Below are 18,357 nucleotides of genomic sequence, written 5' to 3' on the forward strand. Positions count from 1 at the left end.
CCTGCATAAACTCAACACTAGAGCCAGGTGACATCCCTCTCCACCTCCCCCACCCCACGCCACCCCCTCTCCTCCCCCCACCCCACGACACCCCTCTCCACCTCCCCCCACCCCACACCACCCCTCTCCTCTCCCCACCCCACGCCACCCCTCTCCTTTCCTCTTCCCCACCACGCCCTCCACCTCCCCCACCCCACCACCTGCCTCTCCACCACACCACCCCTCTCCTCCCCCCACCCACACCACCCATCTCCTCCCCCCACCCACACCACCCATCTCCCTCTCCCCACTCCACACCACCCCTCTTCCCCACCCCACACCACCCCCCCCTCTCCACCCACCCCACCACCCGCTCTCCACTCCACACCACCCCCTCCCCCACTCTACACCACCCATCCTCCACACCACCCTCCTCCCCCCACCCACACCACCCATCTCCTCCTCCACTCCACACCACCCATCTCTCTCCCCACTCCACACCACCCCTCTCCCCTGTGGTTACGACAAAGGGACATACAAGTCACCCACTCAAACACTTAATTTTAACAAGGTGTGTGAAGCTCCGCTGTAAACTGTATAGATAAGTTGATTTTTACAAGTTTGTAGACAGACAGATTGACAGAAAGGCAGATAAATGGACAGACAGACGGATAAACGAGCATACAAACGGGCGGACAGACACAGACAAACGTACAAACAGACAGATACACAGAGAGAACACACAACAACAGAGTAAGAACAAAGAACAATATAACACTGACAGAACACCAGAGCAGCCCCCCAGTGAACACCCACATCCCGGGAAAAAAGGATCGCCAGACGCAGATGAGTGCCCGTACCGGTAATGTACATAAGTTAAAGTTTACCTGACGGAGATAAACGACTCACTGTGGTTAGTACAATACCGCCAGACGCAGCTGAGTGCTTGTGCTGGTTACCTTCCGGACGTCATCTACACGCTTACCTGCTGAGGTGAAAGAAATATATTATTAGTTACACTTGTTTGTGAATATTAGTGATATAACACTATGTAATAATAATAATAATAATAATAATTGTTAACGCTCATATAACAAATGCTGTTATCTCAGGACACGTAGTACATAGCCTGTTAACATCTTAAATATAACTCACATGTTATAACTCTTGATACAGGGGACAATTTATATAATATGATCAAATTACAGTACATGAATATACTTATTAAAGTTATTTAGAGTTTCTTAGGAGATTCTAATATTTCACGATCACTCACGTTTTAGGGTCTAGTGGTCTGAACCAACGTGTTGTCTGTCCTGTAGAAATCGGTAGACTACCCTCGAGGGCCTGGAGGCGAGGGCCATCTGTCTCGCATTGAAACAGCAAATTCGTTGTCAACACTATATCTCTTATCTCTCTCTCTCTCTCTCTCTCTCTCTCGCCTTGTTTATCTTATTGTGGTTATCCCTCTCTTTCTCTCTCCTAGTTTATCTTACTGTGGCGGTAACAATAATAATAATAATCCTAGAGAGAGTTGTAGAGTACCAGTAACGAAGAAGAAGAAGGCACAGAAGTAGTTAAGTAATATTCTCACTTATATAACACTACAGACAACTTAACATATGTTCCACTAAAGCACTACAATCACCACAGTATCAAATAATACCAATATCTACTACAACCAACTTATAAGGAACATACAGTATTTATAAGTCACTACAAACCACAAAATACAGACACGTCAACATTCAGCGCTCTCTAGCACCAAAATCACCCGTTATATGGACTTAATCGCTAAATGGTTAATATTTACACTGTAGCGCCATAAGACGATGGTGTGATCACTCGATTAGATGGAGTTGTGTGTGACGGAATTTTAGTCTCAAATGTTTTCGTCTGGGGTTTGGACACTGCCAGTCTGCCATACCTACCACCCAAACGTTAGTACTGTAACTGTTGGTGTTCTTTACTCTAAAACGTTTTCTGAGGGCAGGACATTATCTAACCTAACAGATCAAACGTTCTGGTCCTCAAGCGTTAGATAAAACAGATGCTATTAACAGAAAACTTGGAGCACGTGCAGGTACAAGGAGCGAGAATTGTGCACAAGAACCAATTAACGTTTCACTTCCTCTCAGGAACAACAAATTATAACAAATCGTACACCGTCAAGTCTTGTAAACAAACACACTTACCTTACTTAATCACCATTAATTTAAACATTCTGGTCAGTAAGTCGGAAAAGGTATCCCGAACATTGGGTTCGTTTTAAGTAACCCGACAAATGGATTCATCAAAGCTGCTGTTCGAGTTGGAAAAATCAATTTGTCAGCGAATTTAAGTAACCCCATGTTCGGGACGCCTCTTCGGAGTTACTTCCCCGATTTTTTTTTCACTGGGCAAAGTCGTACACGATTTTAATGTTTTGTAATTATGTACAGTCGGTAAAAAAAAAAGTATCTTTCAGGAAGTGGTCCCATGAATTTGGAACTTAGCAATCCTGTTGACACGCTAAGGTTGGTAACCGTGATTGTGAGGCATTCCTTACCTATTATGATGGGTGAATAACAGTCTGCCTCATGAACCTTTATCAACCTCACGTACTGTACATAACAAAAAAGAAACAGCAAACAAAACCGACAAATTAAGTAAGTCGTGTCGTCTTAATATAACCGCACAAGTTATTCCTGTATCACAAGAATGACCTACAGCGTCCAGTATCCAGGATTTATTTATTAGGTATTTACAGTGTCACCACCCGGTTACTGGACAAAAGTGAAGGTCACACGTTGGACTAAATAAAGATCCTCAGAATTAAGTTGGTTCTACCTCTAGTGAAAGTTTATTTACATCTGACGTCACGATAAGAATGTGACGTCAGAGGTCAACTCCCACGTGATTCCGTGTCTCCCAGGTCACGTGTGTGTTATAGGCCAGCTCACCCGGAAAAAAAACAATAAAATAAATAAATGTACCTAAAACACACAAACACACAATCCCGACACTGTAATGACCTAGCGCGCGCACACACACACACACACACACACGCACGTTTTCCACCATATCTGTTGCCACTTATGTCACTCTTGTACGCAATAAATTATTCCGTCTACACGAATCTGTCCACACTTGCACACCACTTGTCTGTCTGTCTGTCTGTCTGTCTGTCTGTCTTTCCGTTTTTTATTCGTTTCCCGGACGTTTTAAAAGGTGTGTGTGTGTGTGTGTGTGTGTGTGTGTGTGTGTGTGTGTGTATGCCCCGTCACTTAACCACCATCTAAGTCACACATAAGTTCTCTAAGTGGTAACAGTACTGGCATAACTTCACTCTAAACTAAACATTATTTTTATCTTATTAAAACATAAAATAATACTGAAATTATTTTCAATTTCTTCGTTAATTTTAATTTACTTTAACAATACTGTAAAGGTCTGTAAGTGATGGAGTTGTTATAATGTATTACTACTAAGGTCTTGTTGGTGTTATAATGTATTACAACTGTTATCGCCGCTGGCTTTATCGTTGGTGTCAACAACCATGTGCCTCCCCCACCCCACACGGCCTGTTACCACACCAGATGTAGCGACTGGGGGGTGGGGGGGGGCGGTGTCTACCACCGGGAGTGTCATCACCACTGGCGTGAGCGTTGAGAGGGTATCATGGATATCATGACACAGATCGCCCTCTCGAGTGATGCCCCCCCCCCCCACGCGACCTGTGACCTCGACAGATGTGGCAGCTGGGGGGCGGGGGGCGGTGTTAACCGCCGGGAGTATCATCGCCACTGGCCTAAGTGCTGGCATCGCCGGGAGTGTTTTCACCGCTGGCGTCAGTGCTGACGTTTTTACTGCCTCACCCGAACAAAGATTAGGAGATTAGGAAGTGAGCGGCAGCTCTTCACAGTCTGCTTGGTTTCTTGATTTCCCGAAATAACTTGGCGTCATCGGCAAACATTTGTATGGAGGAGTGTACAACGTCAGGCATGTCATTTATGAAACAAACAAGCAACAGCGGGCCCAATATACTGCCCTGTGGTACCCCGCTGACAGGTACGGACGATGATTTCGTGCCATTAATCACCACACACTGCTTGCTGTCTTGTAGAAAGTCTTCTATCCACGCTAGGACATTTCCCGAATTCCGTACCCTTCCAGTTTGAATTTTAGCCTTTCGTGGGGTACACTGTCGAAAGCTTTGGCAAAATCTAGGTACACATTGTCGAGATTACCAACCCGTTCCCGAGTATAGCTGCCTTCTACCAACTACCTAACAACAACTCTTAGGAAACAAAATATCACCGTTTAACATAAGACTTCAAGCTTATTAGAAGAAAGGGACTGGTAACAACTATAGCACCATCACATAATGGGAACACCACAGCCGATTACAATGAACACGTGGTAACAATACGGTATATCCACAACAATATCAAATTACGACATTCGTTCAAAGGTTATTGAGGATTTACATTTTGTATACGAAGACTATTTCTCTGTTTCCTTAATTAAATTCACCTTAGAAAAAAACGCCTTGCATCAACAGTGGACGTCAGAAGTGACAACACTTACATTGCTAATGTCCAAAACAATTATATTTTGCATCTGCCTCTTCATTTAAAACGCTAAAAACAGGTTTATAAAATTGCTGACTCTTTTGGGGTGTAATATACCGCCAGTCTCCACAACTTACTGTTAAGTTCGAATCTTTTCTTTATTTCCCTACACACTACTACTAGAAGTCTCTGAACCACATCTTCGTCAGTGTTCATGCTTATCTTATAATGCTGTAGCCTTTGGAAGGTGGCATGTAATTGCGATCCTGAATATATCTGATTGACTGGTACATATAGGGAATCATCGGTTGGATCAATACCATACATTTGGAGTTCGACACACTATGTAAATGGCAAAAGGATGCAGTTGACATATGCTTTTCGGATTAAATGCAAAGTTGGGGCTTTACTCTAAAAAATCAAGTTTATTGTGTTGAGTTGCGGCAATATGTAATTAAAAATTCAAGTGGCAGAACACAAGTCTCTCCTCAATTACCCTGATGTGGAAATACAGTTTGAGGGGGTTGCCACTGTTGGAGTATTCTTGCAACAGCTTCATGCAGTGACAATCACCTCGTGGCATAGGCATGAAATATTTGTGGTTTGAGTTGACAAAACCCTGGAAATCCAAAACTCACATTTCCCTTTGGCACTATGGGAAAGGTAAATGTACACATTTCTCAACACATCTTCACGAGTACGTGGCCAGGTCTTTGCTGCTTCGCTGGCACAGAGATGCATACTATGTGCAACACGTTTAAATATGGTAATGCCAAGCATTTGATCTTCCATTCTGCTAGTTACACAGTTATATTCGCCCGTAATGTTTAACGCCCCATCTGCAGCAGACCCAATGAAGTTGTTCAATGGTATATCATGTGTAGTGAGGCACTGAAACAGCATGTTATATATTTCACCAGTCGAACCCTGATTACCTTCAAATACTCCAATCAAATCCGTCACCGCTATTTTGTCATTATCTCTCCAGATCAAAATACTTCACTATCATTGCATGTGATTTACTAACTGAGCAGTCGGTACTTTCGTCAATAATTACACTAAATTTATTTGTAGTTTCCTAACCAAGTTTTGAGTTGCACATTCCCCTAAAGCTTGCTCGACGACCTTGCATCTGGTCCGTTTCGTGCCGTTTGAGCGGCTGTCTTGGAATCGGGAACATTCGCTTATTGAGGTCGTCAAGGTGGTCACATAAGCTAAAAGAAATATTGAATTTATTTGGCTATACCTGCAACTGAAGATTGTGAGATCACATGCTGCTAAATGATTAAGGTTTCTGCCACCCTTACTTGGGACAGATTAACACGACCACTTATTGAACAGTGCCATTACATTTTGGGCTACAACACAAGAGGAAACAAACACTAAATCACCAGAATGGCATCAAGTTCTGCCAAAACGCTGCGAATAGGACAGTTGCCATCGCCGCGGCGCTCAGTATGGCCCCGGCAAGGTGAAGACGTGTCAGGTTGATCAAAGGCACCGCCGCCAGGCTGACCACAATGAGCAAACGTGCCACCCGGAGCAGAGGTGCTAGCTTTGAGGAGTTCTTCCTTACCCGTATGCTGTCTTGAGGTGTTTCAACGATGATGTCTCGGCACTTAAGTATTTATGGCAAACCTGACGATATGCCTTGGTCGGAGTTCCTGGTACTCAAGCTAGTCAACAGCAAAACGTCCTTCGCTAACCAATCTTTTTGGAAATGGGGACGAGGAGGCATAACCTGGAGATATCAGTTGTTGAGAATATGTTAGACGTTGACTCTCACAAGCATTAAATAATCTCCGTGCACCCATGTGGTATGCATAGGATTTCACCAGATATAGAAGTATTGCAGAGAACCTCTAGTTGAACATCAATTTACTTGCACATACATGTAATCCACATAAAAGATATTAGTTATGTTGATTGAGTGTGTAATAACGACAGTAAATACACCAATTACCAAGACAGACAGATGACTACATGAATCAGAGCCTCTTAATTCACAAGCAACACCAAAGATGTTAGTGAACAATAATCCTAAAAGAAGCTTGTACTATGAGATTCAATACACAGACAATTTAGTCGGAGTTAATTTGTTATAGTTTGACATCTAATGTATGGTTTAAAAGGCGGCGTGGCCACCTGGACTCTAGGAGACTGCCCCCTCAAGTGATGCCCCCTCTGCTAGCAGTGGTGAACAACAACACCCAATCCTGGCAGAGTTTTGTACTGGAACAATTTACACAGAACTATCTTCCCTTGGAACATCATACTGGTTCGCATTGACCCGCACTTGTAAGTACAGCCAAAGTGATGACATACCCCTCAGTACTGAAATATTGTGGACTAATTATGCCCACTCGTTCCTGCCTTATCTGGAGCAATAAGACAACGCGGAATGAAGTGTAGCTAATATTAATAGAGTTATAAACTTTGTATCATGTCATTACGCTCAATAATCAATTATAATTAAGATAAATTGTGTGAGACTAACTAATTATGTATCAGATGGATCACCATGTAATACTAATGAACGCCTTGTTGTCTGCAGGTTTTGACCACATCAATAAATATTGAATGAGTCAAAAGGCGGGTTTCAATCATTCCCTTCGACTTGCCCGTCACCTGAACGTCCTTAACTAAGGCGTTTACAACTACTAAGGTCTTGTTGATGTTATAATGTATTACTAAACTTAAACAACTAAGACTCTTTAACTCGCTACCATTCAGAGCCACAATGTTGCTACCATTCAGAGCCACAATGACTCCTGACTCGCTACCATTCAGAGAGCCACAAAACTCGTCATATGACTCACTACCATTCAGAGAGCCACAATGACTCCTGACTCGCTACCATTCAGAGAGCCACAATGACTCCTGACTCGCTACCATTCAGAGAACCACAATGACTCCTGACTCGCTACCATTCAGAGAGCCACAATGACTCCTGACTCGCTACCATTCAGAGAGCCACAATGACTCCTGACTCACTACCATTCAGAGAGCCACAATGACTCCTGACTCGCTACCATTCAGAGAGCCACAATGACTCCTGACTCGCTACCATTCAGAGAGCCACAATGACCCCTGACTCGCTACCATTCAGAGAGCCACAATGACCCCTGACTCGCTACCATTCAGAGAGCCACAATGACTCCTGACTCCCAAGTAACACATTTTAACACAAGTGATTAATAAACTTGAATATTTTATGATGTTCTTGACAGTCATGTGTGTTCATATGACTTTTGTGAAGAGTTTTAGTGGTCGGTGATATAATAATGATCAGTTGTGTTTTGTTTATTTCAGGATGGATGGTAAACATAGCTCTGTGTGTGTGTGTGTGTGTGTGTATACTGTATTTGTTCATTTGTGTACTGTGTATATATGTTAGTATAATGTGTATGTATGTATGTTTGTGTACTGTATATGTAGTTGGGTATTTACAGCACCTTTGTTTACACTCAGCTTTAATTGGTTGTTGAGGCGCCATATTTACACTACTCTGAACAGTGACGTCACCATCTTAAGTCACCTCACGGTCAACCCAGCTGGACACCTCACTTTACACTTGGGGCAATGCCGGGTAGTCGAGTACGGTGCCTCAATGGGTCGTCAGGCGTATGGGAATAAATTACACTGTCAAAAAGTAACATGTAACACACAGGTAACAATCACAGGTAGCACACAGGTAACATATACAGGTAACAGTCACATGTAGCACACAGGTAGTATTCACAAGTAACACGTAGGTAACACACACAGGTAACAGTCACAGGTAACACACACACACAGGTAAAAGTTACATGTAACACACACAGAGGTAACAGTTACAAATAACACTTACATAACATACATAAGTAACAGGTAACACAGGTGACACAAGCAGGTAACAGTCACAAGTAACACACACAGGTAAGAGGTAATCCACACAGGTATCACGTAACACACACAGGTAGCAGGAAACACACACAGGTAACACGTAACACACATAGGTAACAGGAAACACACACAGGTAACACGTAACACACACAGGTAACACGTAACACACACAGGTAACACGTAACACACACACACAGGTAACACGTAACACACACAGGTAACACGTAACACACACAGGTAACAGAAGAGACACAGAGGGGAGGGGTGGCGTCGGCTGAGCGTCCCCTTGAAGCGGTTCAGTTTTCAACAAGTTATTTTTCGGGTGGGGTGGCGGAGCTGGGCGGCGGAGGTGGTGGGCGGCGGAGGTGGTGGGCGGCGGCATCGGTGACCCCTAGAGGCTAGCACGGCAGAGGGCCGCCCTCACCCCTCTCTCCATTACTCAGGCGACGCACCACTCTCCCCGGCCCTCTCACTCAGCCCTCTCCCTCATGGGTTTTAATCCATCCTCTCCCTCTCCCCATCCGCTCTAGTATTTTACCTCGCCACCCGCGTCGCAACCCTTCGAGAACAATGATTCTGGTCCCCTTCCCCTATCTGCCGCCCTTCCAACCCGACCCTCTCCTAGATGTGATACACTGCCCTGCGCTCCCTCAAACTCTAATTCCGTTCTCTCGTAAACCTTATCGGATGCCCCTCTCTCTCTCTCTCTCTCGCTCTTACTCTCTCACTTTCTCTCTTTCTTTCTCACTCTCTCTCGCTCACCCTGCCCCTACCAGATAACTCACGGCCCTCTCCTTCCCCTCTCCTTCCCACTCAACAATTAAGATCTTCACCACCACCGCCGGCAGCACTACCAACCCTCCGGCACGGCTCCTCTGTCTCTCTCATACTTGGTATTGGTCGGCCCCTTCTGCTGGAGACCTTCCTGGCTGCTTTGTCCCTCTTACTACCATCCAGTCCCTCTCACTATCATCCAGTCCCTCTCACTATCTCACAGTCCCTCTCACCATCTCACAGTCCCACTCACTACCACCCAGCCCACTCAGGAAGCTTGGATAAGGGACAGACATATTGGTACCTTCTAATTGAACCACGAGAGCTAAGGGACGTGGTGCTATGGGAGTGTGGCACTAAGGGATGTGGTAGTGAGATGTGGCACTAGAGGAGTGTGGCATTAATGGGTGTGGAACTAAAAGGTGGGGCACTAAAGGATGGTGGCACTAAGGGGTGTGACACAAAGGGGTGTGATACAAAGGGGCATGGCACTCCCAGATCCATAGTTAACATCTACCAGGTTATGCAACCTTCCTCCACACCTGTCAGCACCACTAGTACCTCCCTCACACCTGTCAGCACCACTAGTACCTCCCTCCACACCTGTCAGCACCACTAGTACCTCCCTCCACACCTGTCAGCACCACTAGTACCTCCCTCCACACCTGTCAGCACCACTAGTACCTCCCTCCACACCTGTCAGCACCACTAGTACCTCCCTCCACACCTGTCAGCACCATACTTCAATTAATTATGTCACCATACTTATAAAAACTACTTATGGCACCGTGTACAGTGTCTGTGCCATCAATACACCTGCGTGTATATACAGTACAGTTGGCACCAGAACTTTAAGTGAACATTATAACAGGAAGGAGTACAATTTATCTGCTCTAAGATCCTCTCCCCTCAGTTATTGGAGCCCTAGACTGAGTTAGTGTAATCGGTTAATGATCTGTGTACATTTTTTACTGAGTCAGTGAGAGCAGTAGATGGCCGGTGTACAGTCACTCCTACAAGTCCAGTCGCCTCTCCTCAACTACCAACCCCGAGATTTAGACTGGTAAACCCGAAGCATTTATGGATAGAATAATGCGTCATTGTCTACTGCTTCGGGTTCACGAGTCTGATCTCGGGGTTCGTGGTTCAGGAGAGGCGACAGGACTTGTGGGTGACTGTACAGCGCATGTTCTAGTCTTGTCTTGTTGTCTGGTTTATGGGACATCTTAGGTGTTCAAATGTGGCTCCACTCCCTCTCTCTCTCTCTCGCTGTGTGTGTGTGTGTGTGTGTGTGTGTGCGTGAATTTGTTTAAGATGTAGAAGCTGTCGCCAACACAACAACCACACCCTAGGTTAACGAGCTGCATGACTGAGTGTCGAGGTATAGTCCGAGAAGACCGGACAACTCGACAACTGCACTGGCCAACCATTAAACCGGAACACGATCCGCAAAACGATTAACATCCAGGTTCCCAATTACTGCTGGGTAGACAGAGGCAAATGACGTAAAGAAACTTGCCCGTAGTTTCACTCTTACACCACAGGTCGCCACACTAAATTATCCAACCAGGAGCGAACTCGTAACAATGGTTTTAAATTAGACAAATTCCGATTTAGGCGCGAGATAGGTAAACATTGGTTTGTAAACAGAGTAGTGGATGAGTGGAACAAGTTACTAAACATCATCATTAACTCCAATACGCTGGATAGCTTCAAACATACTGTAGGTTGGATGGGTATATGAGCGATAGGGGTTGGGTGTAAACGGGACTGCCCAGTATGAGCCAATAGGCCCGCTGCAGTTTCCTCCATTCTTATGCTCTTGTGTGTGTGTGTGTGGAGAAAGGGATTTAAAGGGAAGGCCATGGAAGGGGAAAGAGGAGACACAAGGGGAAGGGGAAGTAGAAGGGGAGGGGGAAAGAAGAGGCACAGGGGAGGGGGAAGAGGAGGTACAGGGTAGGGGGAAGAGAAGTTGCACGGGAGGGGGGAAGAGGTGGTACAGGGGAAGGGGGTGCCGCAGTTCTAGTCCTCACGGTGGCAATCCAGGGGGAGGGGAGAGGAGGAGGGAATGAGGGAGGGGCGGCAAACGACAGGCGGCAGCAGGTGGGTGGCAGCTGGTGCCCCGGGTACACCCCCAGGCGGCCCCACCGCTGTCACCGCCCGGCCTGCACCGCCGATCCTCCTACCACCATTCCGCCGTGCCAACACCAACCTCATCCTTCGATAACAACAACAACGTTACCAATTATACTACTACTACCACCACTACTACTACTACTACTACTACTACTACTACTGATAATAATAATAATAATCATTAATAATATAACATGAACATTGTAAACAAGACAGTGACCGCCCACTTATGTACTAATTTGTGTTAACTGTACTCTTGTATATTACTGTACTGTACTGTGTGCTTCCTCCTCCTCCTCTGGTATGTGGTGCGGGCGGGAGTGTACCTTTAATTAACACGAGGACACCTGGTCTAGGACAGGTATATTCCCTGGAGGACCGTACCCCCCCCCCCCTCTCCGCCAACACGCTCATCAATTCACTCATTTATCCATCCAGCTAAACTACCAATCTGCTCACCCACGCAACCACTCATCCATCAGTCCACTCGTCAATGTACTATACCGCTATCGTAATTACCGACAAACCGCTAACGTAAGTACAAATAACCGCTAACGTAAGTACCGATAACCGCTGACGTAAGTACCGATAACCGCTATCGTAATTCCAAACAAACAGCTGACGTAAGTACCGATAACCGCTGACGTAATTACCGATAACCGCTGACGTAAGTACCGATAACCGCTGACGTAAGCACCGAGAACCGCTGACGTAAGTACCGATAACCGCTGACGTAAGTACCGATAAAGCGCTGACGTAAGTACCGATAACCGCTGACGTAAGTACCGCTATACCGCTGAGGTAAGTACCGATAACCGCTGACGTAAGTACCGCTATACCGCTGTCGTAAGTACCGCTATACCATTAACGTAAGTACTACTATACCGTTGACGTTATTACCTCTATACCGTTAACCTAAGTACCTCTATGCCGCTGACATAAGTACCGATAAACCGTTGACGTAAGTACCTCTATACCCCTGACGTAAGTACCGCTATACCGTCCATCGCTATGCCTCAGTAAAGTACAGTACTTGGGGACGGTGGCGATGGAGAGGAAGGCGGGCAGCAGGGTACATGGTTGGGGTGACGGCCTGGGGGTAATGGGGAGAGGAGGATTGCTGACAAGTGGGTCGCGGGGAGGGGAGGAGGGGAGAGGAGGAGAGGAAGGGTCCGTCGCTTGGGCCCTTGGTCGTCCACACTACCTTCATCATCTGCCACACGCCCACCACCACTACCACATACCCTTGACGACACACGCCCACCACCACTACCACATACCCTTGACGACACACGCCCACCACCACTACCACACGCCCACCACACTACCACACACCCTGACGACACACGCCCACCACCACTACCACTACCCTTGACGACACACGCCCACCACCACTACCACACACCCTGACGACACACGCCCACCACCACTACTACACACCCTGACGACACACGCCCACCACCACTACCACACACCCTTGACGACACCGCCCACCACCACTACCACACCCTTGACGACACACGCCCACCACCACTACCACACGCCCTTGACGACACACGCCCACCACCACTACCACACACCCTTGACGACACACGCCCACCACCACTACCACACACCCCTTGACGACACACGCCCACCACCACTACACACGCCTTGACGACACACGCCCACCACCACTACCACACACCTTGACGACACACGCCCACCACCACACCACACGCCCTGACGACACGCCCACCACCACTACCACACACCCTTGACGACACACGCCCACCACCACTACCACACACCCCTTGACGACACACGCCCACCACCACTACCACACACCCCTGGCGACACACGCCCACCACCACTACCACACACCCTTGACGACACACGCCCACCACCACTACCACACACCCCTTGACGACACACGCCCACCACCAGTACCACACACCCTTGACGACACACGCCCACCACCAGTACCACACCCTTGACGACACACGCCCACCACCACTACCACACACCCCTGACGACACACCGCCCACCACCAGTACCACACACCCTGACGACACACGCCCACCACCACTACCACACACCCTTGACGACACACGCCCACCACCACTACCACACACCCTGACGACACACGCCCACCACCACTACCACACACCCTTGACGACACACGCCCACCACCACTACCACACACCCTTGACGACACACGCCCACCACCACTACCACACACCCCTGACGACACACGCCCACCACCACTACCACACACCCTTGACGACACACGCCCACCACCACTACCACACGCCCTTGACGACACACGCCCACCACCACTACCACACACCCTTGACGACACGCCCACCACCACTACCACACGCCCTTGACGACACACGCCCACCACCACTACCACACACCCTGACGACACACGCCCACCACCACTACCACACGCCCACCACCACTACCAACACCCTGCGACACCCACCACCACTACCACACACCCACCACCACTACACACACCCCTGACGACACACACCCACCACCACTACCACGCCCACCACCACTACCACACACCCTTGACGACACACGCCCACCACCACTACCACACGCCCACCACCACTACCATACACACCCTTGACGACACACGCCCACCACCACTACCACACGCCCACCACCACTACCACACGCCCACCACCACTACCACACACCCTGACGACACCGCCCACCACCACCTGCCCGTCGTCTTGTCGCATCGTAGCCTCAGTAAACTCAGCCTCTCGTGACCTGAAGTCGATTCGTGGAGATCATTGTCTTGTGAGGTACACGTCGTCTTAGTACAGGTACACGTCATCTTAGTGCAGGTACACGTCGTCTTAGTACAGGTACACGTCATCTTAGTACAGGTACACGTCGTCTTAGTGGTGCACATCGTCTTCTAGTACAGGTACACGTCATCTTAGTACAGGTACAAGTCATCTTAGTACAGGTACAATATCTTAGTACAGGTACACGTCATCTTAGTACAGGTACACGTCATCTTAGTGCAGGTACACGTCGTCTTAGTGCAGGTACACGTTGTCTTAGTACAGGTACACGTCATCTTAGTGCAGGTACACGTCGTCTTAGTACAGGTAATGTCGTCCAGTGAGTGAGGAGGAGGCAGCACACGTCACCATCACCCCTCACGCCATTTACCTAAAAAGTCCTTCTCCCCAGCATGGCCAGCATCGATCTAGTCATTTACTCACCAGGGCCACACTATTCATCCATCACCCTCATCCTTCATCCTTCGACTCACAAGGGCCACAGTATTCATCCATCACCCTCATCCTTCGACTCACCAGGGCCACAGTATTCATCCATCACCTTCATCCTTCATCCATCGACTCACCAGGGCCACAGTATTCATCCATCACCCTCATCCTTCGACTCACCAGGGCCACAGTATTCATCCATCACCCTCATCCTTCATCCATCGACTCACAAGGCCACAGTATTCATCCATCATCCTCATCCTTCATCCTTCGACTCACCAGGCATCACAGCACCACACACACACCACTACAAACACAGCACCACACACACAGCACTACACACAGCACTACACACACAGCACCACACACACAGCACTACAACCACACACACAGCACCACACACACAGCACCACACACACACAGCACCACACACACACAGCACCACACACACAGCACCACACACACAGCACCACACACACACCACTACAAACACAGCACCACACACACAGCACCACACACAGCACTACACACACAGCACACACACACAGCACCACAACCACACACACAGCACCACACACAGCACCACACACACACAGCACCACACACACAGCACCACACACACAGCACCACACACACACAGCACCACACACACACAGCACCACACACACACAGCACCACACACACACACAGCACCACACACACACACAGCACCACACACACACAGCACCACACACACACAGCACCACACACACACCCACACACACACAGCACCACACACACAGCACCACACACACACAGCACCACACACACACAGCACCACACACACAGCACCACACACACACAGCACCACACACACAGCACCCACACACACAGCACCACACACACAGCACCACACACACACAGCACCACACACACACACCACCACACACACACAGCACCACACACACACAGCACCACACACACACAGCACCACACACAGCACCACACACACAGCACCACACACACACAGCACCACACACACACAGCACCCACACACACACAGCACCAAACACACAGCACCACACACGCAGCACCACACACACGCAGCACCACACACACACACAGCACCACACACACACAGCACCACACACACACAGCACCACACACACACAGCACCACACACACACACAGCACTACACACACACAGCACCACACAGACACAGCACCACACACACACAGCACCACACACACACGCAGCACCACACACACACAGCACCACACACACAGCACCACACACACACAGCACCACACACACACACAGCACCACACACACAGCACCACACACACACACACACACACAGCACCACACACACAGCACCACACACACACACAGCACCACACACACACACAGCACCAACACACACAGCACCACACACAGCACACACACACACAGCACCACACACACACAGCAGCACCACACACACCACACACACAGCACCACACACACACAGCACCACACACACACAGCACCACACACACACACAGCACAACACACACACACAGCACCACACACACAGCACCACACACACACACAGCACCACACACACACACAGCACCACACACAGCACCACACACACACAGCACCACACACACACAGCATCACACACACACACAGCACCACACACACAGCACACACACACAGCACCACACACACACACACAGCACCACACACACACACAGCACCACACACACAGCACCACACACACACACACAGCACCACACACACACACAGCACCACACACACACAGCACCACACACACACACACAGCACCACACACAGCACCACACACACAGCACCACACACACAGCACTACACACACACAGCACCACACACACAGCACCACACACACAGCACCACACACACACAGCACCACACACAGCACCTACACACACAGCACATCAACCTCTCCTCCGACATTGTCCCACCTTCCATTACCCTAGGTCCGAACACACTCCAGGTTGTAGATTCACGAAGCTCCTCGGCGTCACCATAGACAACAAACTAAATTGAAACCACACGTCAGTGAAGTTGTCAAATCCTCCAGTTTCCGTCTCCACCTCCTCCGCCGACTCAAGTCCTCGAGTTCCTGCACCTGAGCTCCTCAGTGTTTACACAACATTCATACTTCCCAAGCTCACCTATGCCTCCCCCACCTGGTCTTCCTCCTAAATGCCACACAACGTAAACATCTAGAAAAGTGCAAGAGGGCATGCAAGATTATTCTCTCCTTCCTACTCCACATATCAAGAAGCGCTCAACACACTGACCCTTCGACTCTCACTGACCATCACCACGACCTCATCTGCAAATTTGGTAGAAGCTTACACCATCCCCGACACCGGCCCCTACTACCACCTGATCCCCTGTCCGAGAATTGCTGTTCGACACCACAACCGCATCCAGCCCATACGTGCACGAACTGATCGCTATAAGAACAGCCCAGTCCCAACCATTGTAAAATTATCAATAACATGTACATAAATCAGTGTATTCACTCCCGTAAACACTGCCCCTACACTGTCACTATGTTGAAATGAATTGTATTTTGAGCTGATCCCCATCTAAGTTACTATATGTCTTATTTGTGTCACTTATGTCCTTGTATATTATTTGTAATTCGTAACCCATTCCCCAAATATGTAACTGTATATTTTCAGCCTTTCTGGCTGCAAGCTCTTCAAAAACCGTTAATTATTATTATTATATATTACAGCACCACACACACAGCACCACACACACAGCACCACCACACCAGCACCACACACACACACCACACACACACACAGCACCACACAGCACCACACACAGCACCACACACACACACAGCACCACACACAGCAGGTCGGTCATGCAGCAGCGTCCTCGGCGGCCGCTTTGTCCAGCCCCGCCCGCCAGGCTGACGCTTTTATTTATTAGCTGCCACCGTCCACACCCTGACCCTCCGTGCTGCCACCGTCCACACCCTGACCCCCCGTGCTGCCACCGTCCACACCCTGACCCTCCGTGTCTGCCACCGTCCACCTTGACCCTCCGTGCTGCCACTGTCCACACCCCTGACCTCCATGCTGCCACTGTCCCACCCTGACCTCCGTGCTGCCACCGTCCCCACTGACCCTCCGTGCTGCCACCGTCCACACCCTGACCCTCCGTGCTGCCACCGTCCACACCCTGACCCTCCGTGCCACCGTCCACACCTGACCCTCCGGTGCTGCCACCGTCCACACCCTGACCTTCCATGCTGCCACCGTCCACACCCTGACCCTCCGTGCCACCGTCCACACCCTGACCTCCGGTGCTGCCACCGTCCACACCCCTGACCTCCGTGCTGCCACTGTCCACACCCCTGACCCTCCGTGCTGCCACACCACACCCTGACCTCCGTGCTGCCACTGTCCACACCCTGACCCTCCGGCTGCCACTGTCCACACCCTGACCTCCGTGCTGCCACCGCCCACACCCTGACCTCCGTACTGCCACCGTCCACACCCTGACCTCCGTTGCCACTGTCCACACCCTGACCTCCGTGCTGCCACTGTCCCCACTCCTGACCCTCCGGCCGTCCACACCTGACCTCCGTGCAGTCCACCTGACCTCCGTGCCACCGTCCACACCCTGACCTCCGTGCTGCCACCGTCCCCACCCCGATCCACCCATTCTACTCCCTACCCTACACACGGACAGACGGACGCGAGGAGAGATCACATCGCTTTATTAACTCCTGCTGGTCAAGTGGTTGTGACCTGTTATGACCTTG

General features: G+C 49.2%; 1 protein-coding gene across 1 annotated transcript; it reads right to left on the minus strand.

The window, feature by feature from the left end:
• Positions 1–5,914: 5,914 nt before the first annotated feature.
• Positions 5,915–18,257, minus strand: LOC121853091 (uncharacterized PE-PGRS family protein PE_PGRS20-like). The gene is made up of 2 exons (XM_042347026.1): positions 17,542–18,257; positions 5,915–6,119 (listed from the first exon to the last, which is right to left on the minus strand). The coding sequence occupies exons 1-2, from the start codon at positions 18,255–18,257 to the stop codon at positions 5,915–5,917; spliced, it is 921 nt and encodes a 306-aa protein (XP_042202960.1).
• Between the last annotated feature and the right edge of the window lie 100 nt (positions 18,258–18,357).

Source organism: Homarus americanus, unplaced genomic scaffold (genome assembly GCF_018991925.1).
Source record: "Homarus americanus isolate GMGI-L3 unplaced genomic scaffold, GMGI_Hamer_2.0 scaffold15794, whole genome shotgun sequence".
NCBI lineage: Eukaryota > Metazoa > Arthropoda > Malacostraca > Decapoda > Nephropidae > Homarus > Homarus americanus.

What these genes read in the sequence shown, in the direction of transcription:
- LOC121853091 (XM_042347026.1), bottom strand. Translation starts at nt 18,257, where the DNA reads ATGGGTGGATCGGGGTGGGGACGGTGGCAGCACGGAGGTCAGGGTGTG. An exon ending in GGACGGTGGCAGCACGGAGG is followed by an intron (nt 6,120 to 17,541) that starts GTCAGGGTGTGG and finishes AAACACCTCAAG; the next exon opens with ACAGCATACGGGTAAGGAAG.